Source organism: Brassica rapa, chromosome A01 (genome assembly GCF_000309985.2).
Source record: "Brassica rapa cultivar Chiifu-401-42 chromosome A01, CAAS_Brap_v3.01, whole genome shotgun sequence".
In the NCBI taxonomy this organism is placed as follows: Eukaryota; Viridiplantae; Streptophyta; class Magnoliopsida; order Brassicales; family Brassicaceae; genus Brassica; species Brassica rapa.
In genome coordinates, this window is record NC_024795.2 from 12,540,708 (window position 1) to 12,558,893 (window position 18,186).

Here is an 18,186-nt window from a genome sequence, read left to right on the forward strand (position 1 = left end):
AACTAAGAAAAAGTCAGAAACAGAATGCAAAAATCACTATCAAACAGAATGCAACGAGGACATAGGTATTTTGAATTTCTGATGAAGCTCTCCTGTCATAAACATTACATTACACACTTGAAGGTAAATCACTATCAAACACTCCTCTGTATAGATAACTATTACAATACAAAATGTATGACATAAGAAAGGCCAACTACATTCATTCACCATCAACAACAATTACATCCTTCATTACACAAAGTTTGCTGAATAAATAAAAATTAAATGATTACTGGAATTGAGTTTCCAAACGTCAGTAGAGTGTGGCTTTCACGTTACAATTATACATTCTTATACAAACAACAAAGAGTAAAACATTTTCATACGTAGCTACAAAAGATTGGGAATCTAAAAAAGGAGGAGGAAGTAACTTTTAGAGTTTCTTGGGGAAAGTCATACCGCCGCCTCTGATAGAAACAGAGGATCCTCCTTTGGCAGAGCTCATCACATTGTTATCAAGGAAGATGACCACGACAGTGATGTCATCGTGGAAATGCCTCCTCACGCCTCTCTCTATCTTCTTCAGATCAGTATATCTCATTTCTCTTTTCTTTGCTGCAGCTTGCAGTGCCATCTTCACCAGTCTACGTGCTATCCCCTGCGTTCATTCACACAGCATAGGACATAGTCAATATTTGGTTTTGTAATAAGTTTTCAACTAGGGAGGGAGAAAAGGGTCAAGCGCACGTTTCGTGGGTGGTTCTGAACGATGTCAACAGCTTCTTGGTTGCTCATCTGTTCCCATAGCCCGTCTGAAGCAAATATCAGAAACTGATCATGTGGTTGGATCTCATGCTCTGTAATCGACGGTTCCCCACTCAAGATTGGCCTCTTCATCGGCTCGCGGAGTCTATACTTTGTGTACAATGGTTCCCTGTTGAACTCCGCCTTCTTAAGATACACGTCGCCTATGGATCTTGATATCTGCAAAGGATCAAAAAAACATATCTAAGTCTAATGGAGGAACATGCACAAGCTGAGTCTATTGAGACTAAAATCTGAATTAATTATAAATAAGATTGAGAAACGTACCTGAATAAGCCCCTTAACGCGCCACACATTGTGCTTTAACACAACAATATGCGAGTCATCTGGATGTAAGGAGTGCATTTCCTGTCTAACAGACTCTATGCTCACATTATGCTCCGCTGAGAGCTGAAGCGCAATAACCTCGCCTGTGGCCTTCACAGCCCTTCCAAGAACTGCACGGGAATCCCCAACGTTAGCGATGTAGAGCATCCCTCCGCATATGACACCGACCAAGCAGCAAGACCCAACAGCTGCAATCTGTGGCTTCACCGGCCACTGCTTTGTCACAACCCCTAGAAACCCTTCTTCAGTCGCCTCGTAGGCCTTTCTAATTACATCCATCGACATACAGGCTTCCTCTGCTGCAAATCCTACAGATTCAACAAAAGATTTTGAGTTTCAATGCGGTCGGTCCAATAAGCAAAATACAAACGATTCAGTTCAGTTGCTCACTCTTTAAATGCTGAAAGAGATGATCGTTGACAAAGCGTGAGGTCTCAGGGCCGCCGTGACCGTCATATACTCCAACAAAAGTTCCGTAAGGACCAGAATCAAGTGTGCTCAGAGGGCCAGACTCAAGTTGGCTCTGATCCTCAAGGAGATTGTTGGCCTGAACAACGGCCATAGAGAACTCACCAAGCAGGTGGTGACCAGAGTCTTTGTACCAGAGCAACCCATCTTGTCTCCCAGCAGAAGAAGAATCAGAGGACTTGCCAGAGGAGGAAGAAGGCCAGAGACAAGCACTCAGTAGTTTCATTAACGTAGCTAACATCCCTCATGTCATCAAAGAGAAACCCTCTTTTCTCTTCCTCCACATATGTCAAACAAGTAGAAAGGATTTAGCTTTATGGATCTGCAATTCAATAGAGCTAAAAGGGTATGAATAAAAAATCAAAACTTTTATCAAAATTCGACAAGTGGGGTGGGGGTACCTCAGATTCTTCTGCACAACTAAAGCTGCCAATCGAAAGCAATCTTAATCTAGACAAAGAGATTTAGGGTTTTGTAGTAACAAGAGATCAGAAGTCTGATGAAGCTTACAAGAGGACGATGGAGATCTGAGAGGGAGAGAGAGTGATAGATCCGAATCAGATCCAAATAATGAAGTAAGAAGAAGAAGGACTTGGGGGTGTGTGTCGTCGAGACGAGCCTCTCTCTCACGAAAGAAAAGGAGAAGGAGAAGGGAAAGGGCTCCACTGCTTGTAACCAGAGACAGACGGACAATCCAATCCTGATCACTGGATCAGATTTTCTACACCTAACCCTTCCTTTTCTTCATATTGACTTTTTCTGGCCTTTTTTCTTTTGCATTATGGTCCTCTATCTTTCTATTACTTTTCACTTACGGCCACTATTAACTTTTCTTTTCCGTTGCTACCGTTTTTTTTTTTCGCAACTAAAAACTATTTTATTACTCGAATTTTAATAAGTATAGATAATTATGCCAGAATAAAACAACTAATAAAACATAGATCCTTATAGAAAGACCTCACAGTCTTAGTTAAATATTCTAAAATCTGATTTTGCATTCCTAGAATATGAATGATCTTGACATTCGAAAAACATATCTTCTCTAATTATATTGCAAAGTTTGATTAAACATGGGACTCTTTAATTATGGCTATGAAATCCTTAAAATTCATTCCAAAATTCTGATATGTCGAGTGCTGGAGCATACTCTCTATCGCCTATCGTATGTTTCGAACTGAATGCAAAGCAGACTTTCGCTGTGGATAACTTCGTGTCTCCATAAGTTGAACTTTCCAGAACTATCCATCTAAACCCATCCACACTAACTGAATTATACCATAGATGTTCATGACCTATTTATCATGCATATATTACCCAAGCTCAAGACTTAAGGTTCTTTAATACAATGATCTTGTGGAATAGGTGGCACCATCTCGTTTATGTTGAACCAGGCTTGACACTCACTCTCTATATAACGAAATAGCTCCAATGGATTTTTGTCTATCCCTCCTAAAGAACTGGTCATTTCGGGCCTTTCAAATATACCGGATAAAATTGAAACATTAGATTCGTTTTATTTCATTTTTTTGGATAAAGATCCGTGTCTAATTTTTGCTCGACAATATTGTTCTTTCTCCGGAATAAATAATTCATATTAGCATAAATATTCGGCACCATAAAGATATTTGGACTTGTTGGTGTTGCTGATAAAGACTAACCTTGTAGAACTGGCAACATTCGAAGATGGCATAAATTACACTCTTCTGCCATACCACGGGCAATAGTTATTGCATTTCATATTATGCCGTATCAAATTTTTCGTTACTGTCATATAATCAATTACCATATAAGATGGCATGTTCTCTGAAGTGCTTTTAATGTCCAAGCTAAAACTTGAAGCTTAGTTATATTGGGTTCCAATACTTCTTCTTCTTCTTTAGTTTTCAATAAATTTCAAATTACCCAATATCCAAATTTAACCTAATATTATGTTTGGACTATCCATTTTGTTTTCATTATTAGTTTTCTTTTAATTTGTATATTTATTCCATTATCGTCTAGTTTTCAAATATTTTAAAATATATTCTCATAAGATATTAAATTCACAAAAATAAAACAAAAAATTAATACTCAATATATGATAAATATAAAATTTTATATATAATTAAATAATAAATAAAAATGTTATATATATATATATATGTGTGTGTGTGTGTGTGTGTGTTAGACTATGGGAGATATTTTTCTAAAAACCCCCCAAAATGATTGTTTTCTTATTCTGATTTTTTTCTAGCTGTAATAGCATAGTTATGATACCACAAGTTTTTTTTTAATATTTATGATTTGATATATTCAAATGAATACTAAATATTAACATTTGTTTTGATTAGAATTACAAATGTTCAAATTTTTTGGATCAATTCAAATAACAAAATTAATTAATTTTTTTTTGAAAAGAAAACAAAATAAATTAAATTTCGTCTATGTTTTGTCTATCCTTACTTAATAATTAATAAGTACCAAACACGTAGTAAACTCAAAACGAAAATTTGGGGGGTTATTAGAGAAGAGAAGTTCCATGAAGTAAAAGGAAAGAGAAGCGTGTTGTTGTGTTGGTCGAAGAAGATTGATAGTTAAAAAAAGGTGGAATATCTGTGAGTGATTGAGAAGAGACACGTGATTTAGTGACATCATTTAACGTTAGCTGTCTCATTAAGGACATACGTGTGCACATCAACTTCCACCTCCATCTCCACCTGCACCTGACCAGCTGCACTTCTTTTCCCGTTTCCTCTTCACTTCTCCCATGTGCTCCCCTTTCCCCTCTTCTTCTTCTCTCTATATATCATTTTAAAAATAAATAACAATGGGCCTTAGAGAGACATGATGAGCCGTATAACCAATAGTAGATCTGGGGGTTCATCTGTGGGATTCAAATTGGATATTTCAAATTTTGGTCTAATTCGTAACCCATCCTAAATATAGTAAATTAATAAATATTGATCGGGTTTAAATATAACATACGGTTTCAGTCTAATTTATATAACATCCTAGAATTCATAAAGTAATTATATATTGTTCAGATTCAGATTATATCGAATCGGTTTGGATAATCCGAAATAAAATTTAAAAGCAAAAAAAAAATATTTATTTACATAAAATTAGGTATTTAAGGTATTTATTTAAATTTTAAATATTTCTTTGGATATCGTATCAAAATAAATATGAAATTGAATATTTGAAATACATATTTATGTTTCAAATAATATTTCTATAGCATACTAATTTAGACATTCGGATCTAGTTTTTGGTTTTTTATTTCGAATTTTTTTTTTCAAGCTACTCATTCGGATTTGATTCGGTTAATAACACTTCGAGTTTGGATATATTTTGTAACACCTTATAAAATTCATTCATGTGTTTTTTTTTTAATTTCGAACCGGATACAGATCGAGTTTTTTTGTTTGGGTTCGGTTTAGGTTTCAGATTAATATGCCCGGCCTAACCAATATGTTTAACTACAAATCTATTCAAGTGGAAGGAGTAAGCAAAAAACGAGGGGGAGTGGTCAAGAAGACCAACCCTACTTTAACTCTTTACCAAGACATAGGGGAGTCACAGAAACTTCACACGTGTAAATTTGTCACGTTTTCTTTTTAGTGTTTTGTCTGAGAATAACCAAACTTCGGCTTACTCATCACTACAAATTTAACGAATTATTGTTTTTCTGTCTTGTGTATATACTATATAGAGTCACACTAAAATTCAGACTTCAGATTAACAAACGATCAATTTTAAATAAGGGACTAGCTGCTCTTTTAATTTAGAGAGGAAAAAGGGAGAAAATATGCATCATCATTCGGAGACGACGACGACAATAAATCAACCACTTTGTCCTAAGCCACGTCGTGTGTGTCCTTCTCTTCCTGATTTTCTCAAGCCTGTCTCATGTTCACTACACTCTTCGAACTGGTAACATTATATATGGTCTACTTGTTTGTATTATGTATTTTCAGTTACATTTATATGGTTGTTTGTATATATAGTTTTCAATTATATATGGTCTAGACTAGATTGTTTCTATATGTTTGTTTTCAATTACGTTTGGTGCCTTGCGTTTCCATTTTACCTTTTTCTTTTGTACGGCAACGTTTCCATTTCACAAACAAAAAAACATTTGATGAAAAAGTAGAAAATGCTTTAAAAGTTTTTATTTTCCCTAATATATGGGCAAAAAGAAGTTACAAAAATATATAGGCAAAAATAAACGTAAGCGTCGTTTTTAATTTAATCAAAGGCTATATATAATTCTCCCATGCATGCTTTTCTTTATATTTCTTGGAAATTCATCATGATATGTGTTTGTGCCTCAATCAGTCAACAAAGTTCGGAGGGAAGAAGCGGCGTTATCAACATAATCGATAAGGTCATACACCCATACTTGCTGTCTTCATCATCATAGATAATATTTCCAAGATAAATATCATTTTAATATAAGGATTCCAATATCAGTGATTATAATAAAACAAGAGAATGACATAAGTCAGATAATGACAACGGGATCCAAACTTGCGTACATCCATGGTTTCTGAGTGTTAAGTAATTAAATATATATTTATTTAAACTGTGGTAGGTTCAGCCGGTAGAAGGTGGAATAGAGTGGTACGTTGGGTCTCCACCTAAGAGAACCGGGAATCCTCTTGTCCACGACCTTCATTTCGTTCACTGCCATGACCTTCTCCCCAATTTCCCAAGCACCAAGGCTTGATCTTCACATCTTCGTTGACGATTCATGCATACACAACCGTACAAACAAAACAAACAAAGAGAAAAGAAAAGAAAAACTTTCACATAAAATGCCATATCGATCGATCTCGGGGTACAACATTAACCTCATCACCTAAACGGGTTTCTTATACAGATATGCACCAACAAGTTTGGAGTTTATTTTTTGAAGAATTGTATTAGATTTTCTTGATCACCAAGAGTACACACTGAGGTCAGCACAATTAATACTGCTTACTCAATCAGCACCCACTTCCTGAGTACACACTGAACGCATAGACTTAAATAGAACGGTTAAATACATATATGTATTAGAGCTTGGATCTTTTCTCTGTAATATGTAAATTTTCTCTTTTTAGTTTGGATGACTTGTTTTGTATCTGCCTTGTGTTTCCTTAATTTCTAAACTTCTTGTGATTATCTTTAGTTTGTTATGCCTTGTATGGTGATCTTATTGGAGCGAATGTTTGAGACATTCCAATACTTAAATAGAGCTTCGTTTCTCAAAAGACAAACAAGTGACCATGGTTGTGTTTATGGAGATCAGAGCGAGTACTCTTATATTATCTCCCCTGTTACAAGAATGTATATTTTTATTTTTTTAATGTCTCGGACATGTCAAATGCCTGCGGCAAATGCAGCAAGAGATGCATTGCCACAAACATGATTTAGAGAGATACTGGATCCAGTAAGTAGCTAATGAGATTGATACCAAAAGGGTATACTGTGATGAGCCGGATGGCTGCGTGTGGGACCTAAAGTGTATTAGGGATAAATGTCCCACATCGGATATTGGAAGGGATCCTAAGCAATATATAAGATAGATGGGTCACTCCACTTAATACCAATTGGTTTTAGGTTGGAAGTCCATCTAGCTTAACATGGTATCAGAGCCCGATCCACGCAGTCCAATCCGATCCTCAGTCTCGCCGTCATGAACAACTGGCCGTTGCGTCAACTTGACTTCAACAACGCCTTCTTACAAGGCAATCTCAACGAGGATGTTTATATGGAGCAGCCACAAGGCTTTGTCGACAAAGATAAACCAGATTACGTATGCAAACTGAACAAAGCCATCTACGGTCTTAAACAAGCACCGCGTGTATGGTACTTAGAGCTCCGTCAGTTCCTTCTCCAGTCTGGCTTCAAGAACTCAGTCGCAGATGCTTCTCTCTTCATTCTTATTGTCGGTAAAATAACTCTCTATGTCCTCATTTATGTTGATGATATCATTGTTACGGGCAATGCTCCGACAAGAGTGCAACAGTTCATTGACATTCTTGATAGAACCAAAATCGGGAAGGATCACTTTAGCTGGGTGTTGGATATGAACCGAGAAGCAAATGGCGCTTCTGGAACTGAGATGGATTGAAAGGATCGTCAAGAGATGCGGAATGACTCTTGATATACCCACGATCTAAGGCTAACCACCTAAGAACGAATGTAGTGTGTTGGCTAACCACCAAATGACACACAAAGATGATTGGCTGACCACCAAATCAACAAGCCGGTTCAAACCGATGAACTAGCTAAGAACTCTCTTTCTCTCTCTCACTCAGAGAAGAAACGAAATAAACAACCAAAATGAACTGATTTTATTCATCAATGGGACTACATATTTATAGTGTTTTGTAGTCAAAGACAATAAAAGAAAATGTGGGAAAACAATGCATAGGAAATATAAATTTGACTAGATCTAGTCAAGGCACGGAAAATAGAGAAGACTAGATCTGGTCAAGGCACGGAAAACGGAGAAGACCAGTCAAGATGTCTAGATTCATCCGAACCAGATGGATGCACGGGGTAAAGATAAGGACGCTTGCGGGACTGTCCGGATGGTCCGCCGGATGAGAATGCATGTCCGTCTTTGGTTTTTTCACCACCCAAGCTAAGTCTGGCTCGACCCAAGTCAAGTATGGCACGGTGAAAAACATGAACCTCGGTTGAAATGTTCAGAACGTCCTGAACTCCATGCTGAGCTGGTTCCATGTAATGATCCGTGGTCTGCGGCACATCATTCTCTTCCTCTTCAAAAAGATTTGTCCTCAAATCTGAAACATTAAAAGGAAAAGGATTATAAGCAAAAGAACCATAATCAGAACGTTGCTCACCTTGAGTTTGGTCCGGATTGTGAATGGAACAAGATCCTTCTCTATGACCACAATTTTGCTCTCCACCTGACCCTTCCTTCGGTTCATGTGCATAGTCATCGAAAATTGGTAAAACGTCTTCCTTTTCTGGCTCGGTTTCAACTTTTTCCAAAGTCACCAACGTTTTCTGTTTTTGGCACTTGTTGGCATAATGACCGACCTTATGGCATTTGAAACACCTGGTAGAAAGAGCCTTGCTTGTGGTTTTCACAGCCTTGCTTTTATCAGAAGACAACACATTAGTTTTCAAATCAGAATTTGAAATAGAAGAAGAATTACTTTGTTGTTTTGGTGCAGAAGAAGTGTTGCTGTTTCCCTTCTTTTTGAGTTGCCGGACAACATGAATCGCCTTATGCAACATCTTTTCCAAGCTGGCATAAGTCTGAAGCTCATTCTGATCAGGCACATCACAGTTGCTTCTCTTGGCTTTGGTGAAGGGGCGATCACGACTTTTGACCCACTTCTCATCATCACACCTGTTTTGTCTCTTCTTTTGTTTCTGCACAAAGTCAAACTCATTAGAAGCAAACTGTTTCTTATCAAAAATCAATTGCTCCTTTTCAAAAACAGTTTTAAAAGGAAAGTAGACGTCTTGTTGTGGTTTTGATTTCTTGAGAAGTCCAAACATCCTGAAAACACTTAACAAAGTTAGCAAATAAAAATCCTCACACTCTCAAGTGTTTAGCTCACGATTTTTAGATGGTCACTCAGAGTTCTTTCCACTGGTTCAAAGGATGATAGGCAGTCAACATTCAGCAATCAAAACCCAAAACAAACTTTTGTGGGAAAAAGAAAAGAGAAAGAAAGATGAAGAGATTTTTGAAATGGATCCGCCTTAACTGTCCTAAGGCTGGGTTTCTCTTCAGCCAGCAGGATTTCTCTTCCACTACTCCCCCTGGATTTCTCTTCAGAAGGTGATTCAAGCCAAAACTTTTTTTTTTCTTTTTTATCGATTTTTTTTTTTTTTATAATAGGCGATCACAAGGGAGTAAAGGAACAGCCCGGATCCAAGAAATAAGAAAAGAAAAACGTGGAGAGATGAGAAGATGAAAGATGAAAGAAAACAAACCAGCCAAAGTGGCTCTGATACCACTTGATAGAACCAAAATCGGGAAGGATCACTTTAGCTGGGTGTTGGATATGAACCGAGAAGCAAATGGCGCTTCTGGAACTGAGATGGATTGAAAGGATCGTCAAGAGATGCGGAATGGCTCTTGATATACCCACGATCTAAGGCTAACCACCTAAGAACGAATGTAGTGTGTTGGCTAACCACCAAATGACACACAAAGATGATTGGCTGACCACCAAATCAACAAGCCAGTTCAAACCGATGAACTAGCTAAGAACTCTCTTTCTCTCTCTCACTCAGAGAAGAAACGAAATAAACAACCAAAATGAACTGATTTTATTCATCAATGGGACTACATATTTATAGTGTTTTGTAGTCAAAGACAATAAAAGAAAATGTGGGAAAACAATGCATAGTAAATATAAATTTGACTAGATCTAGTCAAGGCACGGAAAATAGAGAAGACTAGATCTGGTCAAGGCACGGAAAACGGAGAAGACCAGTCAAGATGTCTAGATTCATCCGAACCAGATGGATGCACGGGGTAAAGATAAAGACGCTTGCGGGACTGTCCGGATGGTCCGCCGGATGAGAATGCATGTCCGTCTTTGGTTTTTTCACCACCCAAGCTAAGTCTGGCTCGACCCAAGTCAAGTATGGCACGGTGAAAAACATGAACCTCGGTTGAAATGTTCAGAACGTCCTGAACTCCATGCTGAGCTGGTTCTATGTAATGATCCGTGGTTTGCGGCACATCAATTCTCAGCAAAAGGTTCTCTCTCAAGGATCTTGGAGCTCTCTCATACTTCCTCGGCATTGAAACACAAAGATCGGGCTCTGGCTTGCTCCTCACGCAACGCAAATACATCAATGATCTCTTAGCTCGTGTTAACATGACTACGGTTAACCCGGTTTCCTCACCAATGATGCCTACTGATCGTCTGCAACTAACCTCTGGTACAGCTCTTCAAGATGGCTTAGAATACCGAATGGTAGTAGGCAGTCTACAATACCTACACTTCACTAGACCTGATGTCTCCTTCGCTGTCAATAAGCTCTCGCAATTCATGCATCGACCCACAGATGTACATTGGCAAGCCGCTAAAAGAGTACTGAGATATCTTGCTGGAACTCGTGATCGTGGAATCCTTCTACGCAGCAACACAACTCTGTCTCTTCATGCCTTCTCTGATGCGGACTGGGCTGGCAACAGAGATGATTACACCTCTACTAGTGCTTACATAGTGTATCTTGGCTCCAATCCTGTTGTGTGGTCGTCTAAGAAACAAAAGACAGTAGCTCGAAGTTCAACAGAAGCTGAGTACAGAAGTGTTGCAGCTACAGCAGCTGAGATACAGTGGATCGTCTCATTACTGCGAGAACTTGGAGTTCAGTCCAACACTCAGCCTGTCATTTACTGTGACAATGTGGGAGCTACTTATCTGTGTGCAAACTCTGTTTTTCACTCAAGAATGAAGCATCTAGCATTGGACTATCACTACATTAGAGAGCTTGTTCAAGCTGGATTCTTAAGAGTCTCCCACATCTCCTCCAAAGATCAACTAGCTGACGCCCTAACCAAACCTGTTTCACGGTCTCTCCTGGCCGCACATTCATCCAAGATAGGACTATCCTCTGGTAGTCTATCTTGAGGGGGCATATAGAAGATATACACAATCTCAATCACATCTTCTAAATATGTCAATTGTATATTCTTCCTTTATTGTGCATATCTCCTTAGGGCTTCATCTCTGTACTATATATATGACATCTTTGTCATCACGTTAATATATCAATCATTCATACCTTCTCTACAAAGTGGTCATAGTAATAGTTTGAACTATTGCTCTGGTGGGTTGAGCCAGCCCGTGCAGTAGTGCAAAGCATGAACGACTCATAGAAACCCATATAGCAAGCTATATTGTCAGGGTTCTTTCCTCAAAATATTGAGTTAGTATCGGGCAGGCTGATAGCCCACATATCAGATATTAAATTGATAAGAACAGATACTACACTTGATCTTAGCCAAAAGGCCGAGAAAGGTATGATTTGTAACAATGGCTCGGCTTCTATTTTATAGTGCTAAGGTTATGACTAACTTTCTTTAGCTAAGCGATGTGGAACTTGAGTGTTGACCAAAAAGAAAAGCTATGTGGGACTTGAGAAAGAGACTCTTTAACGGCTCATGTGCGGTGTACATCGAATATAACGAATCTTGGAACTTTGCAAATCTTGAAGAAGAAATCTTGAGGTGGTGTTAAATTGTTATTTAAATCTCAGCTATCTATTTCATGTGCGGTGTACGTAAGATCAGAGTCCTAACCAAAGAGGTTGCTCTTATGGTTCCGGGACTGCAAACAGAAGGTTTTGATCATCTTGAGGATCAGAACCATTGAAATAGGCAATGCTATGACAAAAGTAATAGCCAGTCTAGTTTTCCTCACCTTAATATGAATTGAAGAGATGTGCACACGCAGCCACAACGGCTTTAAGTCTTACGAGATCTCAGCTGCTGATGGCGCCACCTTATCTTCATGCTAGTAACATTCAATGCATAAGCAAAAACATCTTAGCAAAGACATATAAGGTGCTGATGATGATGATGGCGCCACCTTACGAGATCTCTGTCCGCCTTTGAAGTCATTTGTTTAAGTCATCATCTCTCCGAGGCTTGCATTGTCATGACCGGTTAACTTGTAACTTCTTGTCTATTTCAGTTCTACTCTCTCTTTTTTATATCTATTTCAAATTACATATGAGTGAATGACTCTGAGTTCAAAGTACTTTTTAGTTAAGTGAATGATCTTAATTTCATTCAATTGTTTGTGTGTATTGTAGCTAACAGTGCACAAGTATGGCGACTTTTAAATTTCCAGAAAATTCAGTTTGCTGAGCTGAACATAACTATGAACTAAGCATTGCTAATGAAGTTTTAGTGCCAGGTTTTGAAGACGAGAACATAACATCTACGATCCCTCCACCACCAGAGATTAAAGCTCTTTCACTTCGTTCTCCTCCTCCTCCTCCTTACTTTTTTTACTGCTACACCGCCCCTAGTTGACCTTCTCGACTCCAACCGAAGTCATTGCACATTTGGTGCGGCCAATATCATCCCTCTCGCATCTCAACTCCTGCTTCTCCTAGCTCTTGCGGCCTTCCTCTGGTTCACAATATTCACGTTGAATGGTTGGTTTGACCATTTAATGTTTCATTAATAAGAATCTTCCTTTTCTTGTTATAAGAAAAGGATGTATGTTTTTTAAAGGCTCAATGAACTCAATATACAAATTCTGAGGATAAAGGTGATCGTGCATTTTTTTTATTAATTTGCCAACCGTGTATTAGATAGGTGTACAATGACCTTTTTGTCCATTCATGTCACTGTTCGACTACGTAGCGTTAGGGGTCAGTTAGTTGGACAGATTTTGTATCAGTCAAAGTTGGGAGGAACATATTTGGTTGATGTCAGTTTTTTGCATGTTAAAGTTTTGAATGTATGGATATAAATGGTACGTGTGAGAGTTAATAGTAATAAGATAAGTGTCATTCATTATTACACATAAGAAGCATTCATATCGGTATATCACTATAGAAATGAATAGTAGATGTTAATTTGATATGATATGGTGGATTGTTTTATGATAGCGAGTAAATATGAATTAATGAGATTACTTGTCAAACATAATTAGCGAGAACAAATTTATTGATTAAAGACAACATTTAAAAGACTCAATGGAACAATGATTCAAAATAAAGATTTAGCTGAAAGAATAGGAGACATTGAAAGATCTAGTTTATAAGTATGTAGATTATAATAGCTATTACAATTACTAGGAGCTGAGCCCCCGCGCAAGCGCGGGGTTGTGCACATTGTTGTTGTGTTGTCTATATCTGAGGAGGAAATGAAGATTGTGTAGTTGGTGTTCTAAATATGAAGATGCTCTGACCTATATAATAAGAGTTCTGAGATTGGTTTTGAAGAGCGATGTTTTTGTCTTGGTATTGTGGTTGTGTTTGAAATGTAGTGGGTTACAGTCAGGCTAATTAATAATTTACGTTTAAAATTTGGGCTTACTTTCATTTATAATAAGTTCCACAGAAGGCATGTATACAGAGTGGACGTTTATGCAATGTTTACATGAGTTCCATATTTCTACGTAAACATGTACAGATGCATTTAGTTTTGAACATTTTCAATATGCAAGGCTTCATCAACGATATATAAAATCTTAGTCACTATCCTTTTGGTGGGAGGTAGTTTGCCGTAAAATGCAAGGAAAAACAAAACAAAGTTCAAAATAGGAAAAACACAGGTAGTTGGAAAATTTTAAAGAGACGAAAGCTGAAGATCATAATAAATGTTATATATCCCAGTATATTGATTTCCAAGATTCCTGATAGATCTTCTCTCATTTCTATACCCTGAAGATCATAATTCACTTGGGAAAGACACGATATGATCGTGGTTTGGAGAACATAGACAACATATCTTATGCGTTTGGTAATGCATTTAGAAAAGCAGCTCAAGAGAGTAGAGCTGATTACTATCATGAGCTGTTTGAGTCATCATGGATCGTCTTAGATGCTTCTGCGGTAAACTCTTTCATGATTAGATTAACTGAGAAGCTTTGACATAACTTTCAACGTATCTTTACTCTGTTTATATTTTACCAATTCTCTGTTTTCTATTTATTTACTCACATTATTTGAAATTTATGAGACTTTGTAATAGGCAGAATCTGTTATCAGTCATGTAACTTTTTTAATCAAATAACCAAAGAGGTTTATGTGAAAATGATTGGTCCTTGACTCGTAATGGCTTAGGGATTGTCTATCTGGAGGGCTTCTTTCTCCACAGGGTTGTCCCACAGTTGATCTCCTGACCATCTCCAGATAAGAACTGGCTATCGTTGTGGCTTTGTGTGCCTGATGTTGCAGAGCCATTCTTTGAGGTGGTGAGTGAATCCACCACATCGTCTTGCTGACATTCTCGTCTGTAATCCAAAGTTCATGCGTGTCTACAATCTCTTGAGTATGCTCTGACAATATCAGAAAACAAAGTCATATGGTGATTACTGAAGTTATTATTTTAAAAAGAACCTGATGATGGCACTAACCTCAAGAATCCATCCAATATAGGTGAAATTATTGACATGATGGTTCATGTCGAGATCAGCTCGTCTTGGCTGCAAAGAAACATGATTATAAAGTCCTCTAGGAATGTTGATTCCTACAAAGAATATTATTTTTCTATTTTATACCTTTAGTCCAATGATTGAGTACTTGGCTAGATCTTCGAGTGTGGGGATTTTCTTCAAGCTTCTGTTATTTTCCTCCTCAGGAAATGCTAATCTACAAAGATATACATAAAACATAGTAGTGGGCATTTCATGAATATAACGATATGATTGACCAGCAAGCATTGCATTGACCTGGACACAAAGTTCCTTTTACCTGGGTTCTTTAGGACAGAACATCAAGTGCTCGGAAATGAAAATTATATCTTTAACATAAATCCAAGTAACTGAAAGTTATATCTTTAACATAAGAAAATTTAATTCCATTGCACAAACCAATGGAGAAAGCAAAAAATGATGAGAAGGAAACCTAGTAGCACGGCCAGTGACTTCAGCGTTAGCAATGTCCTTAAGAATCCAATCACGCCTTGTCCCGATCCTTCCTTCACTCTGACACCATGTCTCTATCTCAACCACATCACCCCTGTAACCAAAATTTTCAAAAATTCAATCCATTTGTTGTCATCAAACATACAGAGCAAAAATGAAAAAAACAATACCAAGCTGGATATCTGTAGATCTCAATGTGCATTCTCGAAGTGACTCAAATGAGATTCAGTTTCCTCATGGTAGGTGTTGTCGCAATCCCATCAGTCGAAAATGCAACGCTCTGAAACTGATTACATCCCACCTCCTCACATACATCAAACCAACAACAAAGTTATTTTTTTTTTAAATATTGACCAATCAAAATTCATACATAGTTTTAACTATCTACAATCTAACCTGCAAAAGATCTGTGACGAGCGTCCACCATTAGAAACTGAATCCCCTCTTCCTCTGTCATCACCACATCGCTCCATTGGTTCGTCTCCACCCTTCGATTCTTCAACCTGCAACAAAATCAAAGCCACACATAAGAGAGATGATGAGAAAGTTAATTATTTGTAGATCTAAAAAGGAGGATGGGATCTGTTACAATTGACAGAGCCGGTAGTGGAGATGGAGAGACATGAGCAGAGATCTCGCGAGAGTGGAATCTGAGGAAAGAGAAAAAACAGATGTGGAATGGAGAGAGTCAGAGAAGAGTAGAGACGCAGAAAAAGATAGGCGGAGAGGAGCAGAGCTGTCACGATATAGGAGAGAAGGCATCACGGTGCTTGTATGACGATTACTTGAGATTAATGGTTTGGTTAGCTGGGCTGCAATTACGATTTGTTGGTCTGGGTTGCCAGTAACGTGGCAGAATGAATGGATGAGAATATTTTGCCTATGTGGCATCCTTTATAACATCCAAAATTAGTCCCTTTTATATAGTGGGATGAACCCAACCCAGAAAAATAGTTTAAGAAAAACGTATCCGTTAACATGTTAGTTAGCCGGTTTACACCTTGTATATCCTTAAATTATTAGACAAATGTACAAGTGTAAGCAAAAGATTAGTAGACAATAAGTTGAAACTATCCATAGTAAATTCTCTGACCACTGTATCAATACTATTAAAAGAGAAAGAGTCTTAAAAAATCTATCTATAAAAGTTGTTTGGACCTTTTCATTTAATTCATTTTATTTTTCTTTTACCTTAAATTTAGACTAACAATATATTACCACATATTTCTCTAACAATAATTTATTCAATTCTTTTATTTATTCAAATCTCACTCTTAAATCTTAATCATTACTATTACTATATTTACCATCTTGATTTTTAATCGTAAAAGCATTGAAATTAATGTTTTATATTATTACTTTTGTCATATAATATATGATTTAAAGCAAGAGAAGTTACACGACATATATGTGTACATTTTAACTTCATCTTTCTTTTATAATAAAGTAATCATATAATATATAAACTTTCTCACTAAAATCTCATATCATATACTAAAATTTCAACCGTCTATAGTTTGATAGATATTTTCATATTTAAAAATGAGTTTTCTGAATATTCATGTTACTTTCACAAAAATGTAGAAATTCATTGGTTATGTTAAAGCTAACTCGACTTCACGATATCAGTATTGATTATTCACGATTTTAAAAATTATTGGTTTAGATATTATACTTTTATATACTTTTCACTTAAAAACGAATCAACATTATTAAAAGAGAAAGAGTCTTAAAAAATCTAATATAAAAAAGTTGTTGAAGTCATGTATAACTATTTTTTTTTGGTAATACCATTAATCATTCTAACCATACAATATTTTAAATATTTTTAATATATTCTAATACTATTCCTTATGATACATTTACTCAGAAAAATATTTCATCAGCCATGTTTTTGTACAATAACGTTAAAAATCTATATCAAAAGGTTGTTAGAGCTGATATGGACGTAATGGGTCCAAATATGTTCGGATATTTAGGATCCTAAAATTTTTGAAATATCTAAAAAAATCTAAAAAATATTCGAAACTCCAAACAAATACGCAAAAAATTCAAATACCTAAAAATTTAAAATCTGACATGATGAACTGAAAAATACCCAATTTTTTTTTCCAAAAATTTACCTGAAATCAAAAACTATAATCGTAAACCGAAAACTTTAAAAAAATATCCATAATACCGGAAACATATTCGAAATATCTAAATACACCTAATAAACACAACATATTTATTATGAGGTCTAGGGTAGGACCCAGACTCAAACAAAGACATGCGGGTCAAAACAAAACCCAATAGGTTATCTTCTCTGGACCTGAATTAAACCTATATTTTTGAATCAGTTCGGTTTGTTTTTTTGATCCAGATATAATTCTCATGTCTAAAAGAAACTTACGTAAAAGAGTACATATAAAATCTCAAATAAACTAATTCGTAGATTATATAACTGTTAAAAATTATATTTTTCGATATAATAAGACTTTGAATTATAATATAATCCAAAAAAACTCGCGCTTTCCAAGCGCGGGTCAAAATCTAGTTGGTCATTTATAACTGGATATTACATAGATATCCAGATCAATTTTATAATAACCAGTAATATCATTTTATTAAAAAAGATTTAAATTTTGGTTCACTCCAAATAGAACCGGTAATAATTATATTATTTCGGATTAAAATACATTGAGAAGGATATGAACTTTGATAATCGGATAATATATATAATCCGGATTATGAAAGTAATAGTCAGAAAATTATTTGTGTATCTGTAATATAAATGTGTATTATATACATCATGAGTTTGGAACAAAGTATTGTAAGAGATATGAAATAATATGTACATATGAATTTTAACCAGATATTACATAATTGATCCAGATAAAACTTGCTATATCCCACAAAGGTATTTGTTATTCTTGAAATGTCGGAAATAAAACCCTTTTTTAGATGAATAATAACTTAGTATGGATTTGCAGATTTGTGGACTTTAAGAGCTTTATTATAGAAACGACAG

At 36.4% G+C, this 18,186-nt stretch overlaps 3 protein-coding genes, 1 long non-coding RNA gene and 1 other non-coding gene across 16 annotated transcripts; 1 reads left to right on the top strand and 4 right to left on the bottom strand.

Annotated features, from left to right (window-relative positions):
* Positions 1-178: 178 nt before the first annotated feature.
* Positions 179-2,312, bottom strand: LOC103872431 (probable protein phosphatase 2C 46). Of its 5 annotated transcripts, none has more exons than XM_009150831.1 (5): positions 2,004-2,306; positions 1,525-1,940; positions 1,075-1,442; positions 730-966; positions 179-640 (listed from the first exon to the last, which is right to left on the bottom strand). In XM_009150831.1, exons 2-5 carry the CDS (start codon positions 1,841-1,843, stop codon positions 416-418), a joined length of 1,149 nt encoding a protein of 382 aa, XP_009149079.1. In that variant the 5' UTR covers positions 1,844-1,940; positions 2,004-2,306; the 3' UTR covers positions 179-415. The 5 variants fall into 5 exon arrangements, with proteins under 5 accessions (XP_009149079.1, XP_009149091.1, XP_009149083.1 ...); XM_009150843.3 differs by having other exon boundaries at positions 184-640; positions 2,113-2,312; XM_009150835.3 differs by having other exon boundaries at positions 184-640; positions 1,525-1,924; positions 2,004-2,250.
* A 245-nt stretch (positions 2,313-2,557) lies between these two features.
* On the top strand, positions 2,558-6,810 carry LOC117133465. 2 transcript variants are annotated; one of them, XR_004457299.1, is made up of 3 exons: positions 2,558-5,514; positions 5,920-5,968; positions 6,176-6,810. It is a non-coding gene; the product is annotated as an uncharacterized LOC117133465 (long non-coding RNA). The 2 variants fall into 2 exon arrangements; XR_004457298.1 differs by having other exon boundaries at positions 5,920-6,810.
* A 1,076-nt stretch (positions 6,811-7,886) lies between these two features.
* LOC117128521 lies at positions 7,887-9,545 on the bottom strand. Its single transcript, XM_033281138.1, has 2 exons — positions 8,757-9,545; positions 7,887-8,378 (listed from the first exon to the last, which is right to left on the bottom strand). The coding sequence occupies exons 1-2, from the start codon at positions 9,103-9,105 to the stop codon at positions 8,062-8,064; spliced, it is 666 nt and encodes a 221-aa protein (XP_033137029.1). The 5' UTR covers positions 9,106-9,545; the 3' UTR covers positions 7,887-8,061.
* A 1,855-nt stretch (positions 9,546-11,400) lies between these two features.
* LOC117129250 lies at positions 11,401-11,595 on the bottom strand. The gene has a single exon (XR_004452895.1). It is a non-coding gene; the product is annotated as a U2 spliceosomal RNA (small nuclear RNA).
* A 2,656-nt stretch (positions 11,596-14,251) lies between these two features.
* LOC103872481 (oleoyl-acyl carrier protein thioesterase 1, chloroplastic) lies at positions 14,252-16,101 on the bottom strand. Of its 7 annotated transcripts, none has more exons than XR_633696.3 (7): positions 15,766-16,097; positions 15,347-15,679; positions 15,157-15,270; positions 15,004-15,073; positions 14,811-14,901; positions 14,667-14,735; positions 14,252-14,588 (listed from the first exon to the last, which is right to left on the bottom strand). XR_633696.3 is itself a non-coding variant. In XM_009150902.3 (7 exons), the coding sequence occupies exons 3-7, from the start codon at positions 15,376-15,378 to the stop codon at positions 14,568-14,570; spliced, it is 327 nt and encodes a 108-aa protein (XP_009149150.2). In that variant the 5' UTR covers positions 15,379-15,477; positions 15,573-15,679; positions 15,766-15,978; the 3' UTR covers positions 14,252-14,567. The 7 variants fall into 7 exon arrangements, 2 of the variants coding, with proteins under 2 accessions (XP_009149150.2, XP_009149143.2); XR_633698.3 differs by having other exon boundaries at positions 15,004-15,052; positions 15,766-16,096; XM_009150902.3 differs by lacking the exon at positions 15,004-15,073 and having other exon boundaries at positions 15,347-15,477; positions 15,573-15,679; positions 15,766-15,978.
* Between the last annotated feature and the right edge of the window lie 2,085 nt (positions 16,102-18,186).